The sequence below is a fragment of the Chrysemys picta genome, chromosome 1 (assembly GCF_011386835.1).
Source record: "Chrysemys picta bellii isolate R12L10 chromosome 1, ASM1138683v2, whole genome shotgun sequence".
In the NCBI taxonomy this organism is placed as follows: Eukaryota; Metazoa; Chordata; order Testudines; family Emydidae; genus Chrysemys; species Chrysemys picta.
Window position 1 is genome coordinate 129,593,986 of NC_088791.1, and position 25,626 is coordinate 129,619,611.

Genomic DNA, 25,626 nt, shown 5'->3' on the forward strand with positions numbered 1-25,626 from the left:
TATAACCTTAGTACATATTCTTCACAACTCAGAGATAGATGTAGGTTTCATTTTTAGAAGGCACACACTATATATTTTTAAACAGTGATTTATTTTGAAAACTTTTCAGATTAGTTTTACAGCTATATCAGAAAATGAATGATTGTTTGGTTATTTCATTTACCAAAGGTAATTGAAGCAGATATTTATGAAGTCATTGGGAGGTGAACTATCTCCAATTCAACAGGTTAATCGTTAATATTTGGAGGATTTTCTTGCCATGCTGTATTAGGAGGAGAACATCACCAGACAGACATTTAAATTGTTTTATTTCACTAAAACAACAATGTTAAGTACTCTGGATTTTTTTCTTCAACAGCAAACATATAATATTTTAACAAAACAAGCATATGTCCCTCACTTCTCACATTTATCTCCAGACTTCTTCTCCTTGTCCAGATCTATTCCGCCCCTAACAATCTTCTATTCATTGAACTTTTTGAAACTTTGCACTTTTAAAGAGAGGTAAGGGATTGCCTCTGTGTACACAAATTTGCAGAGGGACAATAGAGTTGAGGTTTGTTATTCTTCACATCTATTTATTTATTTTATTTATTTATTTAAAACATTTTGCTGTTAACAAGCATGTTACTTGTGGAGAGACAAATCCACAGTTTGAGAACAGCAAACCAAGCATCTCTGATGGTGTCTTCTAGACTGAGCCCCATTGGGTAGATAGAAAGATTAACCTAAATAATCTATACAGAAGCCTGTGGAACCCCATAAAATTGGATCCCTAATCCATGAACTATTGGAACTCATTTACAAAACTTTTCTTAAACATTACATGAATATATTGTCTCATACTATAGAATTACAATTTATAATCCCTATTCCATGATGAGGTATCTTTGAGCTATAATGTATCTTGATTAAAATTACCTTTAGATAGGTTTTTTCCTCAAAAAACATTTTATCAAAAAATCCGATTTAAATAAAAAAAAATCAGATTATTTTGATTTTTTTTTTAAAAAATCATTGATTTTTATTCACCCTGCCTTCAGCCCTTAGTTTCCCCACCAGTGCTCATATTCTCCATGTCGTGTTGATCCGTCTTTCAAATGAGGAATCTGATTCTGTACATGGTTCCCTCTGGAGTCTAGCATAGTTGCTCCGGGTTTCTGCCAGGTCTCTTCCCATTGCTCTTTTGCCCTTTTTCCTCCTGTCAGAAAGCTGATTGCTGTCTTCATATCCCTCCCAAGCCAAGTAGCTATGCCCTGAACTCAGATACCTTGCATGAGCAAGCGCGATATGAAGATCTCGGTATGGTATTAGAAAGGGGAGAAGACATTTTTCCTTGGTTTCTGAAATCTGCAAAAAAAATTAATTGAAATATAAACTCTTTTGGATTTCTGACAAACAGATAAGGTGGGTGAGGTAATATCTTTTATCGGGCCAACTTCTGTTGGTGAGAGAGTTGCACAGAGCTCTTCTCCAGCTCTGTGCAAGCTCGGAAGTTTGTCTATCACCAACAGAAGTTAATCTAATAAAAGATATTACCTCACCACCTTATGTCTCTCTATTATCCTGTGACCAACACGGCTACAACAACACTGCATATGACAAACAGATGTCATTATTATCATTACTAATGATGATCTTTCTCTTTTGGCTCTTGATCACATATGACTGTTTAAAAAGACAGTTGCTGAATGCTAATAATTGCAGTGCAAATAGGGAGTTTAGGAGTTATTTTTTTCTCTCATCCATGCCTGGATTCAGCTTGCAGTACTGCCTTATGTCTTTCTCTGCTCTCATATCAACATAGCAACCAACTAAGCAAACATGACTGGAAGTCAAGGAAGAGACAGTAATACAAAGGATTTAACCAAGATTTTTTTCTAGCCATGTTGCTCAAATGTACAGTAAGGAGCAAAAGTCCCATGTTCCCAAGAAAAATACCTGTTGTGGTAGCAGGACTGTATTAAAGCACCTGGTTATGTGCAAAGTGGAGCAGAATCATGTGAGAATCTGTGGTTGAAACCTTGAGACTCTTCTTGGGCTGTGTGGAGATTAGAATATTGTGAAATTGTTGATATCAATCTCAAATCAGAGTGGAGGATGCTTCACATTTAAATTACCACAGTCGTGGCGGTTAACTCATAGGGGAGTAGTGACCTTAAAGACTTAGTCTGCTGCCCTCCCATCTGTGGATAGAGCCCTGTGTATAGGGTGGCTCAAGCGATCAGAGAACTTGGAAGGGAGGGCAAATAGTGTACCAAAATATAAAAAGTGTTGTGTAGCGCGAGTAGAGGTCCGTCAAGGTGAAAGGATAAGCTAACTGCTTCATAAAGTGTAAATGTACAGCAGGGGTCGGCAACCTTTCAGAAGTGGTGTGCCGAGTCTTCATTTATTCACTCTAATTTAAGGTTTCGCATGCCAGTAATACATTTTAACATTTTTAGAAGGTCTCTTTCTAGAAGTCTATAATATATAACTAAACTATTGTTGTATGTAAAGTAAATAAGGTTTTTAAAATGTTTAAGAAGCGTCATTTAAAATTAAATTAAAATGCAGAGCCCCCCAGACCAGTGGCCAGGACCCGGGCAGTGTGAGTGCCACTGAAAATCAGCTCGCGTGCCGCCTTCGGCACGCGTGCCAATAAGGTTGCCTACCCCTGATGTACAGTGTCACTGAAATTGAATGCAGCTACTCCTGGGAAAGATGGCAGCAGCCAGATAGCACATTGCACAACAGTGTAAGAGGTGAGCTTTTGCTTAAGAACACAAAGGCAAATCTCTCTTCTTATGGAAAGAATCAGGGGATCCTTAATGTTCATTCAGAGCAGACAGGACCTTGGATTTAAGAGAGACAGACTCTCTCTCTCTCTCTCTCTCTCTCTCTCTCTCGCTCTCTCTCTCTCAACTTTGCAGTGATCTAAATGCATGGTTCTATAGAGTCTTAAGTGTTTCAAACCTGATGCTTAGATCATTAAGATGTGATCTCTGGGATAATGTAATATCCAGAAACTGTGGAACCTCCTTTGGGAAGATTAATGTACCAGTCCCATGATCGTGTTTCGGATGATGGATAAAAAAGATAATGTACTCTGAGTGCCTGGGGCCCTTCTTATTTATTTATTTAATATAATATATAACTCCTGTAGCACTTTAAACATATAAAGCATTATACAGGTAACCCATATTGGAATATGCAACCAAGCCTTAGTTATTGCAGTAAAGCAAAACATTTAGTTTGCATGGAAACCAGCCAATTATCATAAATGTGTCTGACAAGGTGCTTGCAGAACTTTATATGCCTTGGGCCAAATTGATCACAGGTATAGCCTAGTGAGATCGATGTTGGAATGTGAGAATGAATTTTGTTCCATTGGAATTTTTTGTTTGAATTTAAAATAGGAAATCTTAAATAATGTGCTTTGGAGTCTTCTGTCCTAGGAAGGGTGCAGGGAATTTACAATTAAAATAACATTCTGCAGCTCAAACTTGACAAAGGGTTTGAATTTTCTTCTGATCTTATGACTGCATTATATTTGTTTCAAAATCAATAGAAGTTCATGAAGTACGCAGTGTTCCCCTGTTTGCTCAGGGCAGGCAGCCACTTCTGAACAAATTAGAAAAGGCAGTATATGAGGGGATAGGATTAGGCTGCCAAGTGATCGCTGAATCATTTCACTACATAAAGAATGAGTTCTATTGTCTAATCAACTTTTCTTTATAGAACATGAGTTCACTTAGTGATAAATTGTTTTTACTGCGTGATGCTGCAAAACAAACTTGCTTTGATAATCACAGATATCACTTGTTCTACAATGTTTGTGTTGTGCAATAAAAACGTGCTGTAACATTTGAACACTTGCCTATAGGAAAAATACAGTGCGTGCGTAAGTTGCTATGTCTGAATCACAAGCTAAAGGTGCAGTACTAACTGGTGTATTCATCACAGGTTTTTCAAATCTGGGAAAATCAAACCAGTGATCCATGAAGGTATTGGTTGTAGAGCAGGGGTAGGCAACCTATGGCACGCGTGCCAAAGGCGGCATGCGAGCTGATTTTCAGTGGCACTCACACTGCCTGGGTCCTGGCCACCGGTCCGGGGGGCTCTGCATTTTAATTTAATTTTAAATGAAGCTTCTTAAACACCTTAAACCTTTTTTAAACACCTTTTTAAAAAACTTATTTACTTTACATACAACAATAGTTTAGTTATATATTATAGACTTATAGAAAGAGAGCTTCTAAAAACGTTAAAATGTATTACTGGCATGCAAAACCTTAAATCAGAGTGAATAAATGAAGACTTGGCACAGCACTTCTGAAAGGTTGCCGACCCCTGGTATAGAGGCAAGTCCCAGTGCTCTGCTCATGAAACTGAAGGATTCTAATCACCCTACAGTGAGAGTTTCTCTTTGGTTGGTAGCGTGGACTGTATGCCTAGCAAAACATTTGCAGGGCAACTCCATGTAATAGCACCAGTACCGGGTTTGAAAGAAATCTAGGTGCCGCCTTTTGCATTAGAAGCAAAATACGTTGGGAGGGGAATTGAGGAGTAAATGGTAGAAAAATTATTCCTTTCTACACACTGAGGTATTTGAAATGTACATTTTAAAGTAGATTCTCCTAATTCAGTAATGGTAGCTGGGTATTTTACATGGAGTACACATTCAGTTCCTGTGGAGGTGGCAGTGCTGGGACAGGAGAGGGAGTGGAATAGAAATGAAGGACATTGAGAATGGAAATGTAACCAAATTACCAGTTAACTAAAATCTGTCATAGTTCGGAGTCATTTCCAAAGGAATCTAAGAGGATGCGGGTGGGATGGACACGGGTTAGAATAGATTCCCTGGAACCATGGTTTCGATCCCATCAGGGTCAACTTGGCCCGTCATTCTTCTGTGGCACATAAATAGAATGTCACATAATTTGCTGTGGGCGTGCATGTGTGTGTGCTTTCAGGTATGAAACTTTAACATCTGAGGTGTTTTGCCTGTGTTGCAAGGACATCAACGATTCTGTGGTACTCTTTGAAAGAATAGAGCTTTGTTCTGGTATCCATGGCCAACGTTTACTACTTCTCATTGTCATGTAGCATAATCTGCATCACCGAGGTGGCTGCACTTTGGTGGTACTGCATGATTACTATTTTTTATTAATTTTTTTATTGCTGTAACATTTAGAAACCCCAACTCACCATAATAGATATTGTAGAAACACATAACAAAAAGACCGTGCCTGCTCCAAAGAGCATAAGTGTATATACTTTGAGATGGAAGATGCTACAGTATACAGTTGTAAACTAAGAATATGCTGTAGCTCTATACAATTATTTCAAGTTGCTATATGTAACGTTATAGTGAGGCAATGGTTAGAAGGCTTTTTAGTTTAGAATGTATTTTAGATTTTGAGGAGCAAGCCTTTTGTGTTGCCTTCGGTAACTCATAGTCATTACCACTATTGTCTTTTTAATGAAGATCTATAGAATAAAAAAACGAATATACAGTTAGATGGACTGGTAAAAGCCTAAGGAGAGAGAGAGAGGAGTCAAGATTGTAGAGAAACTGTAACATGAAATATTTCTCAATTTATTAACTTTTACAATATTGCTGTTTTGTGTATCAATAAAGCATTTAAGATCAGCCTTGCAAAATCATGAAAACTTACCAACACAGACAAACAATCTACTGTACCTGCCTATCTCCATGAAGACAATACTTTTGTCATCTATCGAAAAAACAAAAATTTGTCATGGGTGAGTCAGACTTTGCAGAGCTGATCTTAAAGATGCACAAGTCTGTGTATATAGATTGAGATTCTTTTTGTAAAGTGTATTTTGCAAACAAGAAGTGGCGCTATCTCATATTGATTAATAGATGTTTATTTATTTATTTAGACTTATGTCTACATCAGACCCTAGAAAGCTTGGCTGCAGCCATGATTTGTATATGATTTGGTTTTTTTCTGGCTAGTACTTTTAATTTGTGAATTTTCTCTTTTGTGAATTTGGAAATCAGCCTTGTAATTTTATTAAACGAAATAATTTTAGAATTATTATATAATCATAAATGCCAATTTAAGATGCTAAACTCCATACTGACTTCGGGGTTCTGTAACATCCCTAGTGGACAGGATTCCTCACTGCATGTAATGGTTCATAATGGCAGTTGATGCTCAAACTGGCTCTCAGACTTGGCTGATGAGTTGACCGATCTTTTTGTGCTTCTGCAAAATGGTTCTCCAGGTCATATTGGGGTAGCTCACAGTATAGCGGCCTGACAAGTGACTTCACATTAAGAAGTCCTTGTTCTGCTGCTGCTGTTTTATAACTTCTTTCATCAGCCCCCCAAAATAAAAAGTAAACTCTTCTTCCTCTGTTATCCAGTATCAACTAAAATAGCTAAATTCTACACTTGAGGCATCAGATAATTTGAGGGAATATTGCTGCTTTGATTTTATATACCACTTTTATACCTTCATGATAAATTTCCCAGCAGTAGGCTCCCCTCCCCACAACAGGAGGAGGATCATGCTTATTTCCTCCCCCCCACGGAATGAAAGTTTAATTTACTGTCATCTTATAGGTGCTCGGAGGCAAAGTAAAGAAACCAGGCAAACGAGGTCGTAAACCAGCCAAAATAGATTTGAAGGCAAAACTTGAGAGAAGTCGTCAGAGTGCGAGAGAATGCAGAGCGAGAAAGAAGCTGAGATACCAGTATCTGGAAGAGCTGGTTTCAAGCAGAGAGAGAGCAATCTGTGCACTTAGAGAAGAGCTGGAAATGGTAAGGAATTTTCTTCTAACCTAAACCTGGGTTTGGGCTAGATCCTGCTCTTATTGAAGTCATTGAGAGTTTTGCTATTGACTTAAATGAAAGCACGATTAGGTCATACAGTGTCAAAATCACAAGAACAAATATGTTAAGTGCTTGCTTGGTTTGCATGTTGAATATGATCCTGGTATAAGAAGAGGTTTACAAGATTAGTCATATTTGTACTAGATATAGGTAAGCAAGGTGACTGCTGTGCATGAGTTTGTCATCTTAAAGTCTTATTTCTTATATCTGGGAAAGTGTCTGATTTCAAAGGCTGGGAAGGGGCATACTGAAATATTGATCTGTAGAGTCATCTGTAGTTTGTAGACATGTTCAGCCAGCCTTTGCTTTTGTGCATGTAGCTGACTCTCCATGCACAAAATAGTATTTGTATGTGTAGATTGTGTAGTTGGTAGCTCAGCTGTCCAGTTCTCATTGTGTGCACAAAATGGGTGTATGTACACTTTTGCAGGCACAGTAAGTTGGTGGGCAAAAGTGAGCTTGAAAAATTGAGGCATTGGTTGGAAATTTAGTCTTTGTTAGGCTGTGTTCTGAACTACCCAAAATAATCAACTTTGTTTAAGAATCAGTTGATAGTTAAACAACAATCCTTTACTTTCTCTTCTTTGATTGGTAGCTTTTATTTATAGTTTAACCAGTAGAGGTGAGGTTGGTAACCTCTATTTTCCCATCCCTCTGTCCCTCAAAACCAAAACAGTTTGTATGTTTTGTAGCCCATTAATGAGGAAGTTTTAATCAGTTATGATGTGGCTGAAAGGAAGGGAAGCGTCCCATAATTCTGGCTTGCAGAGTACCAGAAAAGAACTCTTGAGTATCCAGCAGCATTAGATTGATGTGAAATCATTGTTTTAAAAGGTGCTGAGCTGGAAGAGTATTCTGCCTATTGACATGCCAGTAAATGCACACCGTGTTCCTTACAGTTAAATAATTACTGTATTGTAGTATGTAGCACTGCCACCAGTAGTAGTTTTATTAACTGAAGCAAGATTTACTCAGGCCAGGTATGCAATCACGGACACATGCTTGACTCATCAGCAATCATGTAAAGGCTCCAGCCTAGTAAATGTAGACCTTAAATGAAGATACCAGAAGGTAAAGATTACAGCTTTGTTTTGTCTGCTAATGTGATCTTGCCAGTTTGTTAGTGCTTAATGTGTTTGCATATTTCAGTACAAGCAGTGGTGCATGGCAATGGACCAAGGGAAAATCCCCTCTGAAATAAAAGCCTTGCTAACTGGAGAGGAGCAAAGCAAAGCACAGCAGAACTCAACCAAACTTGCCAAGGCTGGGAAGACAGAAACACACAGTAACAATCCCTGTGAGTATCATGCCTGTAATAACAAAATAGGAACTGAGTCTTTCTTCGTGTAGGAGTGCCATGGTGGTAGACAGATGCATATGGATATGTTCTCATACATAAATGATCAATTGTAGCATTGAGACAAAGGGTTTAGTGGGATGTATAAAGACTTTATGTGATATTTACATAAACAAGTACAACACCTGCTGTTGTAGTAGCTGCAAAGCTGGGTGATAATTTTCAAGAGAAATTGACATGTTTCAGAGCAGAAGATGTTTTTCCTATGATGAAATATTAAACATTTGACCTGTTCTGTAGAATGCAAGCAAGAGAAGGGAAACAGCAACTTTTAACAAATTCTATCTTAGCAAAAGTTAAATGGAATTTCATGGGCCAAAGAAAAGGCACTTTATAAGAGTGAAGGCTTTTCCCCTGCTGAATATCAAAGGCCTGCTGCAAATAATGGAGTTGTGAGAACTTCCCAAAGAAAAGGTAGTGAGAATTCTTTCTAATGAAGCATTTTAGGCTATCTAAGTAAAAGGGCTGTTATCAGCATGCTTTTTGTGTACTGAGGTTATAAAGACATAAGAACATAAGAATGGCTCTACTGGGTCAGACCAAAGGTCCATCTTCCGACAGTGGCCAATGCGAGGTGCCCCAGAGGGAATGAACAGAACAGATAATCATCAAGTGATCCATCCCCTGTCACTCATTCCCAGCTTCTGGCAAACAGAGGCTAGGGACACCATTCCTGCCCATCCTGGCTAATAGCCATTGATAAGACATATCCTCCATTAATTTATCTAGTTCTTTTTTGAACCCTGTTATAGTCTTGGCCTTCACAACATCCTCTGGCAAGGAGTTCCACAAGCTGACTGTGCGTTGTGGGAAGAAATACTGCCTTTTATTTGTTTTAAACCTGTTGCCTATTAATTTCATTTGGTGACCCCCTAGTTCTTGTGTTATGAGAAGTAGTAAACAACACTTCCTTATCTACTTTCTCTACACCAGTCATGATTTTATAGACCTCAATCATATCTCCCCTTAGCCGTCTCTTTTCCAAGCTGAAAAGTCCCAGTCTTATTCATCTCTCCTCATACGGAAACAATTCCATACCCCTAATAATTTTTGTTGCCCTTTTCTGAAACTTTTCCAATTCCAATATATCTTTTTTGAGATGGGGTGACCACATCTGCACCCAGTATTCAAGATGTGGGCGAACCATGGATTTATATAGAGTCAACATGATATTTTCTGTCCTATTATCTATCCCTTTCTTAATTATTCCCAGCATTCTGTTCGCTTTTTTGACTGCTGCTGCACATTGAGTGGATGTTTTCAGAGAACTATCCACAATGACTCCAAGATCTCTTTCTTGAGTGGTAACAGCTAATGTAGACCCCATCATTTTATATCTATAGTTGGGATTATGCTTTCCAATGTGCGTTACTTTGCATTTATCAACATCTGCCATTTTGTTGCCCTGTTTTGAGAGATCCTTTTGTAGCTCTTCATAGTCTGCCTGGGTCTTAACTATCTTTAGTAATTTTGTATCATCTGCAAATTTTGCCACCTCACCGTTTACCCCTTTTTCCAGATCATTTATGAATATGTTGAATAGGACTGGTCCCAGAACAGACGTCTGGGGGACACCACTATTTACCTCTCTCCATTCTGAAAACTGACCATTTATACCTACGCTTTGTTTCCTATCTTTTAACCAGTTACCAATCCATGAGAGCACCTTCCCTCTTATCCAGTGGCAGCTTACTTTGCGTTAATGCCTTTGGTGAGGGACCTTGTCAAAGGCTTTCTGAAAATCTAAGTGCACTGTATCCACTGGATCTCCTGGGTTCACAGGCTTGTTGACCCCCTCAAAGAGTTCTAGTAGATTGGTGAGGCATGATTTCCCTTTACTAAAACCATGTTGACTCTTTCTCAACAAATTGTGTTCATCTATATGTCTGACAATATTGTTCTTTAGTATAGTTTCAACCCGTTTCAGGCACCCCTCTCACAAGACTGTACTGAGACAAGAAGTGCACTATCGTCTTCATTTAGGAGCAATAAAGCCAGTCCATCTCCTCACATGGGGAAAGGGTTTTTACTCAAAGTATTTCCTCGTGCCATAGAAGGACATAGGGTGGTGATGGATCTTGGATCTAAGACTACTGAACAAATTCGTAAAGTCTCAGAAGTTCAGGATAGTGACTCTGGCAGCTATAATTCCTTATCTAGGGGCTGGAGATTGGTTTTTGGCCCTCGACCTACAGGTCACCTATTGCTGTATAGTGATACACCACCCTCCCCACAGGAAATTACCTGCGTTTTACCATGGGCCAGGATAATTTTCAATCCTGAGTACATCCTTGTTCTCAATGATTCTAGCTGCTTACCTTTGGTGGGAAACGATTTTAGTCTTCCTATATTTGAACAATTGGCTACTCAGGGCTGACCTTATGAAGCGGTACTGACTTGTATCCTGATGGCCCTCTCTCTTTTCCAGGAATTGGGTCTTCAGCTAAATATTAAAAAAAAATCCATATTAGCACCTGTACAGAGAATACAATTCTTAGGGGCGTACTTGGATTAGTTGGCAGCCAGGGCTTACCTTCCCACAGACAGATTCATAACTGTGTCTGATCTGGTTGGTCGGGACCGTTCAAGGAAGCCCCTGTACAATAAGGAACTGTTTACAGCTCCTAGATCATATGGCTGATTGCACCTTTGTGACTGAGCATGCAAGATTACGCCTCCGCTGCTTCCAGGGCTGGCTCAGAAGGACCTATTCATCAACCTGACACAGCCTGGACAAACAGGTCACGGTTCCCCTCCAGTTGAAGAACTCCTTAGATTGGTGCAAAAATCAACTCACTGTCTGTGCAGACATCCCTTTCATTGCCATGGTCCAACAATAATTGTGAATGGATGCATCACTATTGGGTTGGGGAGCATACCTGAATGGCCTGAGAAACCAGTCTCCATATCAACCTGTTGGAATTCAGGGCAGTCAGGGATGCCTGCCTTCAGTTCCTACCCCTCATTGGGGCAAATCTATCAGGATCATGACAGACAATGTGGCTTGCATGTTTTATATCAGCAAACAGGGAGGAGCAAGATCCCCCACCCTGTGCGCTGATGCTATAAATTTATGGAACTGGTATATAGTCCATCAGATTCAGATCTCAGCCGTTTACTCTCCTGGAGTCCAGAATGTCATAGCCCATGTGCTCAGAAGAGCTTCTCCCGAGACTATGAATGGGAGTTGGACTTCCATGCATTCGCTCCAATACTGCTAATATTAAGAGTGATGAACAAGATCAGACAGAACAAGACTAAGCTTATTTTTATAGTACTGACATGGCTGAGCCAAGCTTGGTATCCTTACCTGCTTCACCTGTGTGTCCATCTGGTGTTCAAGCTTCCAACCACTCCTCATCTCCTCTCCCAGAATGCAAGTCATGTGCTTCACCCCAACCTAGGAGTCCTCCGCCTCTGAGCATGGCTTTTATGTGATTTATAGGATTGGAGTCCACCTGCTCAACAGAGATACCACAAGTATTACTAAACAGCAGAATGGCGTCAACTCGAATAACTTATCTTCAGAAATGGAAAAGATCCAACCAGTGGTGTCACCATCCCGACTTGTGCCTACACAAGACTTGTTCACAGCCATACTGGATTACCTGCGGACCTAAAGAAATCAGGGTTATCAATTAGCTCGATTAAGGTTCACCTGGCTGCAATATCAGCATTTCATTCTTCACTAGAAGGACTTTCCATATTTACCCACCTTGTGCCCTCAAGATTTTGAGGAGCTTCTACCTCCGGATTAAAGATCCCACTCCAACTTGCGTTCTCAACCTGGTACTCAAATATCTCATAAGACCTCCATTTGAACCTGTGGTAACCTACTCCTTACTTCATTTATCTATGAAGAAGGTCTTTTCTAGTAGCTATCATGTTGGCCTGTAGGGTTGGGGAAATTGGGGCCTTGATGGCAGCCCTCCACTCCCATTTACCTAAAGTGCTATTGGATTTTCATCTTACCCAGTCCATTCATCTACTGGTGTTTTTCCCAAAACCACATAAGTCTCAGCTGGAGACCTGCTTTCATACCTTAGAGGTTAGATGGGCATTAGCCTTCTATCTAGGTAGGAGCTAGCAATTTTGGAAATCACCTAGACTGTTTGTCTCCATTGCTGAGAGATCCAAGGGATTCTCAATCTCCACCCAGAGACTTTCAAGATGGATCTCTGGGTGTATTGTAACTTGCTATGACACAGCGGGTGCTCTGTCCACCCTGGGGATAATAGCACACTCTACGAGATCAGAAGCAACACCCACAGCTTTATTCAAAATCATTCCAATGTCTGAGATATGTAGAGCTGCTATGTGGGCCTCAGTGCATGCTTTTTCTAAGTATTATGCCTTGATCCATGCTGCCAGATTGGATGTGGCGCTTGTAATGCGGTACTGTCTTCAGTCGTGGACTCCATTCTGAAGCTCGCTTCCTCCTTCCTCTGGGAATACTACTTGGGAGTCACCTGAAGTGAAGCATCCACAGAGACACTACTTTAAGAAGAAGAAGAGGTGACTCACTCTGTACAGTAATTGTAGTTCTTCCACTACCTGCCCTCCTTCTCCTCTGATTTGGACAGTTCTTTGTTTGATGTTCGGATAGAGAAGGAACTGCTGAAGGTGGTTTGCCTGTTCAGCCCTATATATCCTCGTTGTCCAGTGTGAGGTTGTATGGATAGCTGAATAGACACTGCTCAGGGTGGATAAAAATCAATGATTCTTAAAAAAAAAATAAAAATCTATTTTATTTAAATCGGATTTTTTGATAGGTTTTTTCCTCAAAAAGTATTTTATCTAAAGATAGTTTTAACTAAGATACATTATAGCTCAAAGATATCATGGAATAGGGATTATAAAATCTAATTCTATAGTATCAGACAATATATTCATGTAACGGTTAAGAAAAGTTTTATAAATGAGTTCCAGTAGTTCATGGATTAGGGACCTAATCTTATGGAGTTCCATGGGCTTCTGTATAGATTATTTAGATTAATCTTCCCATCTACCTAATGGGACTCAGTGCTCAGTCTAGAAGATACCAACAGAGATGCTTAGTTTTGCAGTTCTCAAACTGTGGATTTGTGTCTCCAGAGATAACATGGTTGTTAACAGCAAAAATGTTTTAAAATAAATAAATAATATATAAAGGTGAGAAATAACAGACCTCAACCCTCTTGTCCCTCTGCAAATTTGTGTACACAGAGTCAATCCTTTACCTCTCTCTAAAAGTGAAAAGTTTCAGAAAGTTCAATGAATAGAAGATTGTTGGGGACGGAATAGATCTGGACAAGCAGAAGACCTCTGGAGATAAATGTGAGAAGGGAGGGACAAGCATTAGAAACAAAAATGAAACTGTTTGAGCAGCATATTCCAGAAGCCTTGAGGTCTTTCTGAGTGTAGCCTTCATTGATTTGAGATCTGCCATACCATTCTCTCACTAAAAGGGAAAACCTATAATGGCAGCAGGCCATAAAAGAGACCCAGTTTCGGAATAAGAACCATTCAAGAACTATATGTTTGCTGCTGATATTTTAAAGAAAGTCACACCAGTGAACTGGTGGAAGTCACTAAAACACTTGGATTCAGAGACTGTCGAAGTGATAATCTCACTTTTAACAGCAGTAGCTTCTTCTGCCAGTGTAGAAAGAATATTTTCTTCCTTTGAACTAATTCATTCCAAATTGAGAAATCGTTTGGGACCTGAAAAAGCAGGAAAGCTTGTTTTTCTTTTCCAGATTATGAACAAACAGGAAAATGAAGGTGAAAGACGACTGAGTTATCTGCAGAAGCCAATATTTTAAGTTTCTCGTGTTGACCTAGCTGACAGAGTCGATTTAATTTTTGGGTTTTTTAAAAAAATATTTCATTACACCTCCTTCTCTCCCTCCATCCATTTTTAATTATTTCATTATGATAGCTCATTTGAAGGTTTCTTGCACAATAAATTTGTTTTATTGGGGGGAAATAGGAGTTGGAATTGCCACCCTGTCCTAAATATAGAGGGAAGAGTAGCATAAAATCCCTCCTTGGCAGCTGTACTGAATCGCCTTACCTGTAAGGGGTTAAGCAGTTCAAATAACTTAGTTGGCACCTGACCAGAAGGACCAATGAGGAAAGAAGATACTTTCAAATCTGGGGGGAAAGGATTTGTTTGTTGTTCTCTTTTGTTATTCCCTCTCCGGACGGAGGGAGTAGCCACGCAGGTACAATATCTCCTGAAAATATACCTGGAATAATCCATCTAAAACCACAGAAATTGTAAGTAGGGCAAGGAAAATGCGTTAGGTTATCTTTTGTTTTGGGCTTGTGAATTTTCCTATGCTACAAAGGCAGTTTTATTCCTGTTTTTGTAACTGTGAAGCTGAGCCCAGAGGGGAATCCTCTGTGTTTTAAATCTTTTTATTACCCTGTAAAGTTACCTTCCATCCTGATGTTGCAGGTGTGATTCTTCTACTTTTTTCTTTATAATAAAGTTCTTTTAAGTTCTTTTAAGAACCTGATTGATTTCAGTGTCCTGAAGACAAAGGGCCTGGTCTGTGTTCACATTGCTAAGGCAATTGGTTGGTATATTATTCTCAAGCCTCCCCAGGAAAGGGGGTGAAAGGATTTGGGGGGATATTTTGGGGAAATAAGGATTCCAAGTGACCCTTCCCTGAATTTTTGTGTAACCACTTGGTGGTGGCAGCAATACCATCCAAGGACAAGGAAAGGAATTTGTGCCTTGGGGAAGTTTTAACCTAAGCTGGTAGAATATAAATTTAGGGGGTCTTTCATGCAGGTCCCCACATCTGCACCCCAGAGTTCAAAGTGTGTGTGTGGGGGGGAAACCCTGACACACCCCCACCTTAAATTTCCCATCAAGGTGAGCATCGGCTTCCGCATTTGCTGCCCTTCACCTCATTAATGGATGTGGCTTTCTGGATTAGCCAGCCATTGATCTTCTAGGAACCTGTTGTCTAGGATGCCGGTCCACAGTCATCTGGCACATATAGTGTATTTGTGTTCTCATACTGTTGTTTTGGGTGGGATAAAATGGTTATAGAATTAGGTAAAGGAAATATGTTATAGCCTATGTCATGACCATGATCTGTAATAGAGTTGTCTATGCTGCAAACCAAAAAACGTGTAGGCACACAGGTGCTGCTGTATGTATCAGACAGCTGTATGCTGGCATAGCTAGACAGTTAGTAAAGATGGTCCAAACAGCAGTCTATTTGGTATCCTCCTGGCTTGCCTCAGATGCTGTAGTTCAATAACAAACCATTGAACTTGATTCAGGAATCACTGTATGAAATTCTATGGCCTGTGTTATGCAGGAAGTCAAACTAGATTATAAATGTTTCTCTCACCTTAAAATCTGTTAATCTTCATGAGCCCTTCATTTTGGGGCTCATTAAATTCATCAGCTCCACTTGGAAACTGGTGTTTTAAAACTAATCTTATTCTTGCACACACGGTACCCTGTGCCTGTGGATCTTGTCTGTACACAAAACAGCTCCCAGAACTGCTCCCCAATAAAGAACAAATCTGGTCCTTCAAGTCGGGATGCCATCCAGTACACTAGATAATAAAGTGACTCTCCTCCATAATTCCTGTCAGTGAAAGAGGTGTTTGACCCTCTCTCCCTGTCCCTCTTCCCTTTCTACCATTGTAGCTATAGCCATGCAGGCAGCTGGCTATCTCCTGGAGAGATTGAAGGAGAAGGGGAGAGCATCTCATATCCCCACCTATCACAAAAGAAATCTAAAAGTCAGTTAGGACTTTAGGCCCATTGGGGGGAGTGTGGGTATGGGGATAGAAATTATTCCAAAGACTTCCCAAAATCTTGTTAGGTGAACCCTAGCACTCCTTGGATTTGTAACAAAACCCAGCACTTAATTTCCGTGCACTGCTGTTCTGCCCTGTTTTGTATGTGCATGAAGTAGATAGGAAGGACCTGATTCCCTGTTATATTCCACCAGTATTATGCTAATGAACTCAGGTGATTCTAATGAAATTATACAGGTGTTCTGTTGGAGTAAAGTGGTGGTGAATCAGGTCCATGGAGTTCTGAGATAATTGTAAGAAAAAACCCCACTGTAAATCTTTCCCTTTTTCATTCCAGATATTTATTTGATGTATGAAATCATGAAAAATGTGAGGGGATGGATTTGGTATCTCTGCCACTTCACAGAGAACGTTTTGGCTAATTATATATTTTTTAAGACCCATCAGTCATGGTTTGCTTTCATAACTGGATAATAAGAAGTATTCACCGAGGAATCTGGATTTCATGAAGTGCTTTTCAAAAGAATTTTATAACCTACACGTAGTTATTAAAATGTATTAGATTTCAAAAGGCTTTTCTTTTTCTTGACAGCTGAAACCATGACTTTGTGTAGAAGAGTCCTTGTGATTATGATTGATTTTCTTTTTCAGGGTGAAAGTTGTTCAGCTGATATGGAAGTCAGCGGTGAATCCAATCCTGCTTGGCATCCCGTGAAAGAATGGAGAAAATTTTGCTTCAGAGTTCTGTTTGCTGTCTGTTCTGTGTGATCTTTTAAATTGTTACACCACAAAAATCAGTGTTAATATCACCATAAAGAGGTTGACACTAGCCCACAAATGTATAGAAATTCAGAGGTAAGGCTGAAATTCGATTTTAACCAATGCATGCTTAAGTATTGTAGCATATGTGACATGTAAGATCATCTGATATCGATACCCCTTCTGTAGGGAGGGGGAAGAGAAAATTTCAGCCTTAACACTAAATTTCCGTCTTGTTAATACTATGTAATGTTCTCTTGGTTTTGGCTTTTTGTATAATTTAATTTGTTTATTACTTTTTGTGGTGGTTACTTGGGGGGCGGGGGGGGGGGTGCTTTTAATCTGCAGGAAGATATGAGGCCTCATGCTCCTGATATTGCATCAGCAGACCAAGATCAAGTTGAATTTGTGTTTGTCGTATGCATATGTGGCATACATTGTAACATCTCCCTTTAACCATTCCTGCAGAAGTTGTTAATATGTATTAGTGATACTGTCATTTGCATTGCTGTTCTCTGTCTTGTCTCCTTTAAATTGTGACTAGAAAATATTAAGAGCCTTATTTCTTTACTAATGAATTGCAGCAACCTCATTTTTTTTAAAAGAAACACTGGTTTTCAGTTACTTTTGAAGTCATTGAACTTACAGTGGGCCTGATCCCTAGTCAATGGAAGCTTTTCCTGGGTAGAATGAAGGAGTAAACCCACTTGGTCTTATGTTCCCCTTTAACTCAAGACTAGCTTTAAGTAATTACACTGACAATGTTAACTATGGCTTCAAGCCATAATTCTTGCATACATAGGCTTGGCAGAATTTGATTTTTTTTTTATATAATATTGATGTTTATTTGTAAGTGTTTTTTCCTACTTTAGTGATATTTTTTACAGGTGCACAAAATTATGGGTTTTAAGCATTTTTTGATTTCTATAGATTTAAATATTGACAATTGCAGGAAATTATGGGGGTGGGTCAGGAAATGGGGGTGAGGGGAGACCATAATCAAGAGTAGACAAATAGAATCCAAAAATTAAAGCTTCATAGCCATTAAAATCAATTGTCAACAACATATGTTGAAATATACAAAATAAATATCCTTAAATCAAACCCTGATAAGAAAAATGCTTCTTGAGAACTTACTTTGCTTATCTGTAAATTTCAGTTATCAATGGAAATATTTTTTTCATATGTTTGTGTATGGTAAAATTGACATTTACAGACATTGACCAATAAAAATCAAATCCTTCCAAGCTTACGTATATGCCATGTTGTCTTTGGGTGGGGGATATAAAGTGAGGGTGGAAAATGCTGACCAACCGTTAGCAACAGTGGAGCTAAGTGGCGCTCTGGTGATAAAGTAAGATTCCATTCTGGGACAAGAGGCTATAAGTGGATTGCAAAATGTATGTTTCAATGAACCAGCATGTTTGAAGTAAATACAAAGATCATCTTGGTATGGATGATGGTTTCTCCATTCAATCCTTCTTCCCTGGAAACTGGCAAATAGTTTGATTTAAAAATACGTGGAGCTGGCCAAAGCAATGGTTTACCATTGGTGTCCTATAGCTTTGCCATCTAGATTGATGGGAAAAGCTATGGAATGTTCCTAATACCTGCTGTTGTGAGAACGCTTCTCTCTGACCCTTTTCTCCACATATAAATCCTCCTGTCTATGTCTAGGCTGCTGGATTGGTTTTCAGTTTTTGTTTGTTTGTTGGGCAGTACTTGGAATTTCCCCATGTTCCTTATCTCTGCCCCCAGGGCTGTCTCTAGCCATTTTGGTGCCCTACGCAGCCCCCTCCGCCCCCCCGCAGGGGTGTGTGTGTGTGTGTGGCCTCAGGCGTCCATGGGGGGAGGAGGGGCTGGCCCCAGGCCTCTGCAGAGGGGCAGGAGCAGGGTTGGAGGGCAGGGGGGAACCACCCCCCCAGCACAAGCCAGCGGAGCGGAGTGGGTTGGGGCTGGGTCGCTTCACTTCCTGCCACCCGTTGATTGCAGGCGGGCTCGGCCCCGCACTCATGGGGCAGCAGGAAGTGGAGTGCCCCAGCCCGCTCTGCTCTGCTCCCCTGGCTCCCAGCCTTGGGGCTTGGGGGGTTGGGGGGAACCGCCCCCCAGCACTCACCGGCAGCGCGGCTGGGAGCCAGCAGCGCAGAGCAGGTTGGGGCCAGGTCGCTCCACTTACCGCCGCCCCGTGTGTGCAGACCCGACCCCTACTGCAGTCCTCAGGGGAAGGGGTGGAGTGGGGGCAGGGCTGGGGCCGAGCAGAGGCGGGGGCCATGGGGAAGAGGCAGAGCAGGAGCTGGAGCAGCACACAGCTGCGTACGTTGCATATGAGTAAGGACGCCCCCCCCCAAGCCCTTCTGTAACACTTCTTCCCCTGGCTATGACACTCCTTGCTCCTTTGATTGAGTAGGCCTGATCTTAACTCCCATCAGAAGCGTCATGTCTCTCTGAATGTCAGTTCTCTGGCATTACTTGAAAACACTTGGCTTACTGATTACACTTTGAGGAAGGTAAAACACCACTAGCCTATAATAACTGTACAGAAGTTAAAAGCCTTATTAGGTGTTTGAAATCTTCTGGGCACACTTTAAACATTTCTGTCTCCTGCAAATTTGTGGGTCTTTTTTTAGCATTCTAGGATTTGGATTATGCTGGTTTACGTGTTCCTTAAACTCCTGTGTTCACTACCCACTTCAAGCTTTGTCAGTAGTGAAAAGTGGTACTAAGGCCTTGTCTTCACTGGCACTTTACAGCGCTGCAACTTTCTCGCTCCTGGGGTGTGTAAAAACACCCCCCTGAGTGCAGCAAGTTTCAGTGCTGTAACGCGCCAGTATAGACAGTGCCCCAGCGCTGGGAGCGCTGCCGCGGCAGTGCTTTAACATTGCTAGTGAAGACGTGCACTAAGACAGAATGCTAAATGGTCTGATCTATATCGGTAAAACTCCTGTTGAAGCCAAAGGAAAATGCACTTGTGTGAGAAGTATTTGGTCGAAAGGGCCTAATTCACCTGTCTTGTCAGCAGTAATATAAATAATACTTAGCTCTTACATAGTGCTTTACATCTATACAGCTCAAAACACTTTACAAAGGAGGGCAGTATCAACCCATTTTACAGAGAGAGGAAAGTGAAGCACAGTGAGGAAAGTAACTTGCCCAATGTCACCCAGCAGGCTTGTGGAAGAGCCAGGAACAGAATTCAGGTCTCTTGAGTGTGTCTGTGTAGATAAGCCTTAAGTGTAACATGTTTTATATACATATATACTCCAGTCCTGGAGCAGTGATGGTCACAAACAGCATGGAGAGCAGTCCCCTTTTTCAGGAATTTCAGCCAAAACCATGGCCCAGTTTCCAGGAAGCAACTTTGCTTCAAATATTGACTTCAAGCAGAGCCCAAGGGAGAGGGAAAATGCTCAGGCTGCTCTCACAGCTCCCTCTAGCCAGAACCTTGCATAACAAAACTAACATCACACACATCTTCCCAAGACTGAACATTTACTCTCACACTGGAAGATGATCTTGTAAGATTCTGTGTAACAGCACCATCTGGTGATAACTGCCAAAATGTTATATTCCAGGAGGGTCTAGTGCTCTATCTGCTAGTCTAAACTGTGCCTCAGTGTAAACAAGAGTAACTTCACCCAAGTGTAAACAATTACAATATTAATTTGGTTTGAGATCAGAATCGTTTCCAGATACTTTAAAACAGAAAAGGGGTGGAAATGGATGGTACACATCTGGGACAAGCTATACTCCTAAAACGAGTATTTTCCTCTCAAATTGTGAGGTTTTAGAGAGTCGCTTGTGCTTTCCAAAATACATCTTTGCACTGTAATATCTTTATCACTTCCTCCATTTCACACAGCTTGTTCTTTCGGTCTGATCTGTCATCTCTTGAATAAAATAGTAATTAGCCTTTTAATAGTAGTGAATAAACTGAAGGTTTTTGGACTTCCATTGTTTTGTGTTTGTTTAAAGTATGCCAGTTAATGTTGTCATTGATTAAAACCAACACAATCATTCCCTTAGCCACTACAGGAGTGGTATTGTAATAGATCTGAAGTTTCCTACCCACCTGGACAAATAACAAAGAGCTGAGTGGTAGCGGGAGTAGGAGATAAGTGGTTTGTTTAATCCCTCTGACATTCACTCCTCTTACTGAATGAACACTGACAGTTTTGTAAACACATTAATGAAAAAAGTTTGTACGCAGAGTGATGAATGGACTCTAGTGAGTGGTGAATTCATCCCAGTTTTTCTCTGCATCATGCTGGTTGCATGAAATAAGTTGTACAAATCAAAATGTAAAGAGCTAATTATTAATATCTTTGCCATTGTCAGAGAGGCAGAGCCTTGCTGTCACAAACTGCAACCTGAAACAACACCACTAACCAATATATAGAAAATATTCATTGTAAGACCGGATTTTTCTCTCCCCCTCCCTCATATTATGTGGCATATACTTTACTTCAAACATCTTTGTCTCTTATTATAAAGGGGTTCTGACAGGTTGCAAATTATACACAGGATTATTCCCTCTGGAATTTCTGTAGCCAATGAAAGCATGGAGGGTGCTCCTGCCCTATGCCTTTACTTCCACACAGGCTATCTTTCCCTCGGACTCCGTGGATGACCCTTTCTGAGGCTCCCCACTGAAATGCTGGGGACAGAGCTGGGGATCAGGCCTGTTGTGCTCGGTCAGTTATGGAGATCCAGTAGGCATGGGCGGCGTGTGAACTCCCCCGTTTGGGGAGGCTAGCCCCTGGCCCCACCCCTTCTGCCTGAGGCCCCTCCCATTCCACACCCCTTTCCTGCCAGAGTCCCAAGCCCCCCACCATGGCCAGAGAAACCCTGGCCCACTGGCTGGCCCAAGCACCAGCCGCCCTGAGTCCTGGCCCTCCAGCCCCAGCCACCTCAGCCTACCCGCTCTAGGCGCCGCCAGCTTCGGGGGAGAGGCTGAGGGAGGGTGGGAAGAGGAGCAGTGTGGGCGGGGCCACAGGGGAAGAGTGGGAAGTGGGGAGGGAAGGGGGGCTCAGGGTGGACCCATGACCTGGCTCTTTGGGGAGGCTTCGCCTCACCTGGCCTACTATACCTGCCACCCATGCCAGTAGGTAGTTAATACAGTCCCAAGATCCATCAATTACTTTTATGGTTGCTACCTTTCAACCACAGGAGGACCCAGCCAAGAACAGCATGGCTTGGGCAGAAATCAGGCTGGCAGAGAAGGTGACAGGCTAGAGTACAGGCTAGGGACCATAGTTCTGTCTGAAAGAGCCTGGAGTTTAGAAGTCTTATTCCCTGCAGTCTTACTCTGCATCTCCCCACCTCCACTCTTCCTCTTCTCCCCTCCCACATCCCCTCCAAAAGCTTGAGATGTTACTGCAACGTTAACCTCTGAGTTTTCAGTCTCTCTGCCTGCCTGCTCCTCCCCCACTATCACCCTGCCTACCCAGAGAGATTCTTTTTGGGAGAGAGTGATCTAGCCTCCTATTTTAAAAAATAATCATAAAAATATCCTTACCTGTGTTAATCAACACTATAGATTAAAACGATCACTCTGGTAGTTTTATTCATCTAATTTATGTGCAGAAAAAAATTAAAATTCTAATTTACTATTCACTTTTGTTAGTTTCCTTTTTTATTTTTTTTCTCTTAGCTTGAACAATGAAAACATCCTTTTTAGTTTCATGCTTTTTCTATTCAATTTCATTTCATGTTCCTGTTCGCTGACACAATGCTGCGTAGTTTGCATTGTTGGCATTGAATTTTAAGGAATTTGAACTATCATCTGAATTTTAAAAAATAAAAAAATTCCATTAAACTCTTTTTTTGGCCTCAGACTTTGTAAAAGATTTGTTACAAAATCTACATTTTGGATCCAGTTTGACCTTGCAGTGTCCTCTTAAAATCAAATCAAAGATTTATAGATAATGGAAGACAACCATACTCATGATCGAGTATGAATATTCATCTTCTGTGAATGTGAAATTAACAGGTGAGTTGCATTAGAGCTTCTGCTATTTTAAAATAGGAAACCACAGTGGATTTTTCTTTCAATTACAGAAATATAATGCTGGTGTATGGGGTGATTCCCACCCCCCAGACCTCCCGCCCCGGTAGAGCACTGTATATTTATTATAAAATAAAATGCTGAGCAAAAGGAAAGATCTTTTTATTTCTTAAAATTGCACTTTAAAGAAATACCTTACATATCTTTACAGAAGAAGCTGTTTCTTAAAATAGTAATAGTTAATGCCCAGTATTTGAGTTGGGTTAGTGTTTGGATTCTCATGTACAGTTCTAACCAATTCACCTTAGAACCCTTACATTCATGCTAAAAAGAAGAACAGGAGGACTTGTGGCACCTTAGAGACTAACAAATTTATTAGAGCATAAGCTTTCGTGGACTACAGCCCACTTCTTCGGATGCATAGAAGAAGTGGGCTGTAGTCCACGAAAGCTTATGCTCTAATAAATTTGTTAGTCTCTAAGGTGCCACAAGTACTCCTGTTCTTCTTTTTGCGGATACAGACTAACACGGCTGCTACTCTGAAACCTTACATTCATGCTGTAGCTAGTTGCATTTTTTGGTTGAACTGGGATATAAATATAGAAGGTTTTGGCTTAATTGTTGCAATCTCTTCCATTCATATCATACACAGTTCTTTTCCCCCGATGGTTTGAACCATTCTCAGCTGGTGTATATTGGCATGCCGATTTACACCAGATGAGGATCTGGTCCTGCATGGTGTATAAGCTAAAATCGCAAGTGTGACTCGTGTTCATAAAATCTCCTCACACGGGCTCTGATGCTGCAAAATGTGAAGGCTTGTATATGCATGTGTTTGCAGAATTGGGACCCTGCATATGTTTGGAGGGCTATCCTGCAAGATACTGAGGGCCCTCTGTGACTGCCTGCGACTGGTTGTTAGGATTTCCCAAGTTAAATGGTGTCATAGTTCTTTTGATGATTACATGTTACTTCAAACTGACTTTCAATTTTTTTTCTTGTTTCTTTCTTTATTGCCCCTTTCCATATGACATGTTATACCCCCTGTGTTTAATTTAAGATATCCATGAAAAATATAGAGGGCTTTCTGTTTGTCATGGGGAACTTGGAGAAAATCCAGTGAATGTGCCATGGTAACAAAAAGTTACCCGTTCTGGAAATTATATAAAACCAGACCTGGGGGATGAGATGGATTGGAGGCTTCATAATAGGATATAGAAGCTTTCGCCTCTAAGGCTATGTCTACACTACAGGGGGTGGGGGAGAGGAGATCGATTTCAGATACGCAAATTCAGCTATGGGAATAGCGTAGCTGAATTCAACATATCTGATCTGACTTACCCCGCTGTGAGGACGGCGGCAAATAGACCGCCGTGGCTCCCCCATCAACGGCGCTTACTCCTACCTGCGCTGGTGGAGTACGCGCGTCAATTCGGGGATCGATTATCGCGTCCTGACGAGACGCGATATATCGATCCCCGAGAGATCGATTTCTACCTGCCGATCCGGGCGGGTAGTGAAGACAAGCCCTAAGTTAGTGCTTTCGGTAGATGAACTGTTGTGTCATAATAGGTGTGTTTGATCTTATGTGACCTTGCTTTGTTTACATCACTGTTGCTTTGTTTGCCAGCTAGGAGATCACTCAGCTTTCTTACCCAGCCATTTGAAGCCAAATGGAACGGTGTGGGATCATTAGTACAGTAGAACCTCAGAGTTACAAACACCTCGGGAATGGGGGCTGTTAGGAACTCCGAAATGTTTGTAGTTTTGAAAAAAACGTTCTGGTTGTTTGTTCAAAAGTTTACAACTGAACATTGACTAAATATAGCTTTGAAACTTTACAGCAGAAGAAAACTGCTGCTTTTAATATCTTAATTTAAATGAGACAAGCAGAGAAAGTTTTCTTATCTTGTTAATTTTTTTTAAACTTTATTTTTTTCGTAATTTACGTTTATCACAGTACTGTGCTGTACAGTATTTACCTTTTTTAAATTTATTTTTATTTTTTATTTTTTTCTCATCTCTGCAGCCTGATTGTATTCTTCTGGTTCCAAATAAGGTGTGTGGTTGACCAGTCAGTTTGTAACTGTGGTGTTCATAACTCTGAGTTTCTACTGTACGTCATACCACAAAAGCCAGTACACAAAGTACATCTTTTAAGCCCTTGCAACTCAGCCAAATCAAAATGGATTTCACTGGATCAGTGAAAGGGATATCTGTGATCAAGAAACTATATTCCTTGCTGTCTTTCAAGGGTCTCACAAAAGAAAACCTTCTAATTCTCCCAACATATGTTATTAAATACTAAATACTGCTAGATTAATTGAATACATTTTTAACATCGGAAAGATAAAACTTGTGCGTCTTCCTCAGAGTAAAAAACATCCATTATCTTGAAAAGGAAAAACCTCATTTATAAAAAATGTTCAGGTCATAAACAGGAAATGAACCACTAGATAATCATTTACTACCAACTGATGTCATTCATTTATCTTGTTGGAGCAGGATTTAACAGCATTAAATGAAATGCGGCTGAAGGTCTATCCTGTGCTGTATGTGCTGCATTCATCAACTTCAGCTGAAACCATTGCTAACCACCATTGAGTGACTGTTTTATTTTACACTGTAGACAAAACCTTACCTCTCAACCTACCAACAGAGGTGGATTAAGGTTTCCTGGGGCCCTGGGTCAGAGCAAGTGGGGGCCCCTCTCCACCCCTTCTGCCTGCGGTCCTGCTTCTGTTCCTCCCCTTCTGCCTGCAGCCCTGTCCACAGCCCCACCTCATTCTGATCCTTCCCCCGTGGCCCCGCCCATGTTCCATCCATGGTCCTGCCCCATTCCATCCCCCCAACTGCGGCCCACACCCCATTTGCTCTTTTCTGCCCCCT

The 25,626-nt window shown here is 40.8% G+C and overlaps 1 protein-coding gene and 1 long non-coding RNA gene across 3 annotated transcripts in view; one reads left to right on the forward strand and one right to left on the reverse strand.

Annotated features, from left to right (window-relative positions):
• The window catches only part of CREBL2 (cAMP responsive element binding protein like 2), a 34,978-nt gene extending 16,998 nt beyond the window's left edge, over positions 1-17,980 (forward strand). The window contains exons 2-4 of the mRNA XM_005290088.4: positions 6,578-6,775; positions 7,997-8,144; positions 16,626-17,980. Of these exons, the coding sequence (XP_005290145.1) occupies positions 6,578-6,775; positions 7,997-8,144; positions 16,626-16,630 (351 nt within the window). The 3' untranslated portion in view covers positions 16,631-17,980. The remainder of the gene's footprint in view (positions 1-6,577; positions 6,776-7,996; positions 8,145-16,625) is intronic.
• Positions 1-25,626, reverse strand: LOC135976020 (uncharacterized). 2 transcript variants are annotated; one of them, XR_010593262.1, is made up of 4 exons: positions 25,391-25,626; positions 11,515-11,662; positions 10,523-10,647; positions 1-2,041 (listed from the first exon to the last, which is right to left on the reverse strand). It is a non-coding gene; the product is annotated as an uncharacterized LOC135976020 (long non-coding RNA). The 2 variants fall into 2 exon arrangements; XR_010593259.1 differs by having other exon boundaries at positions 25,379-25,621.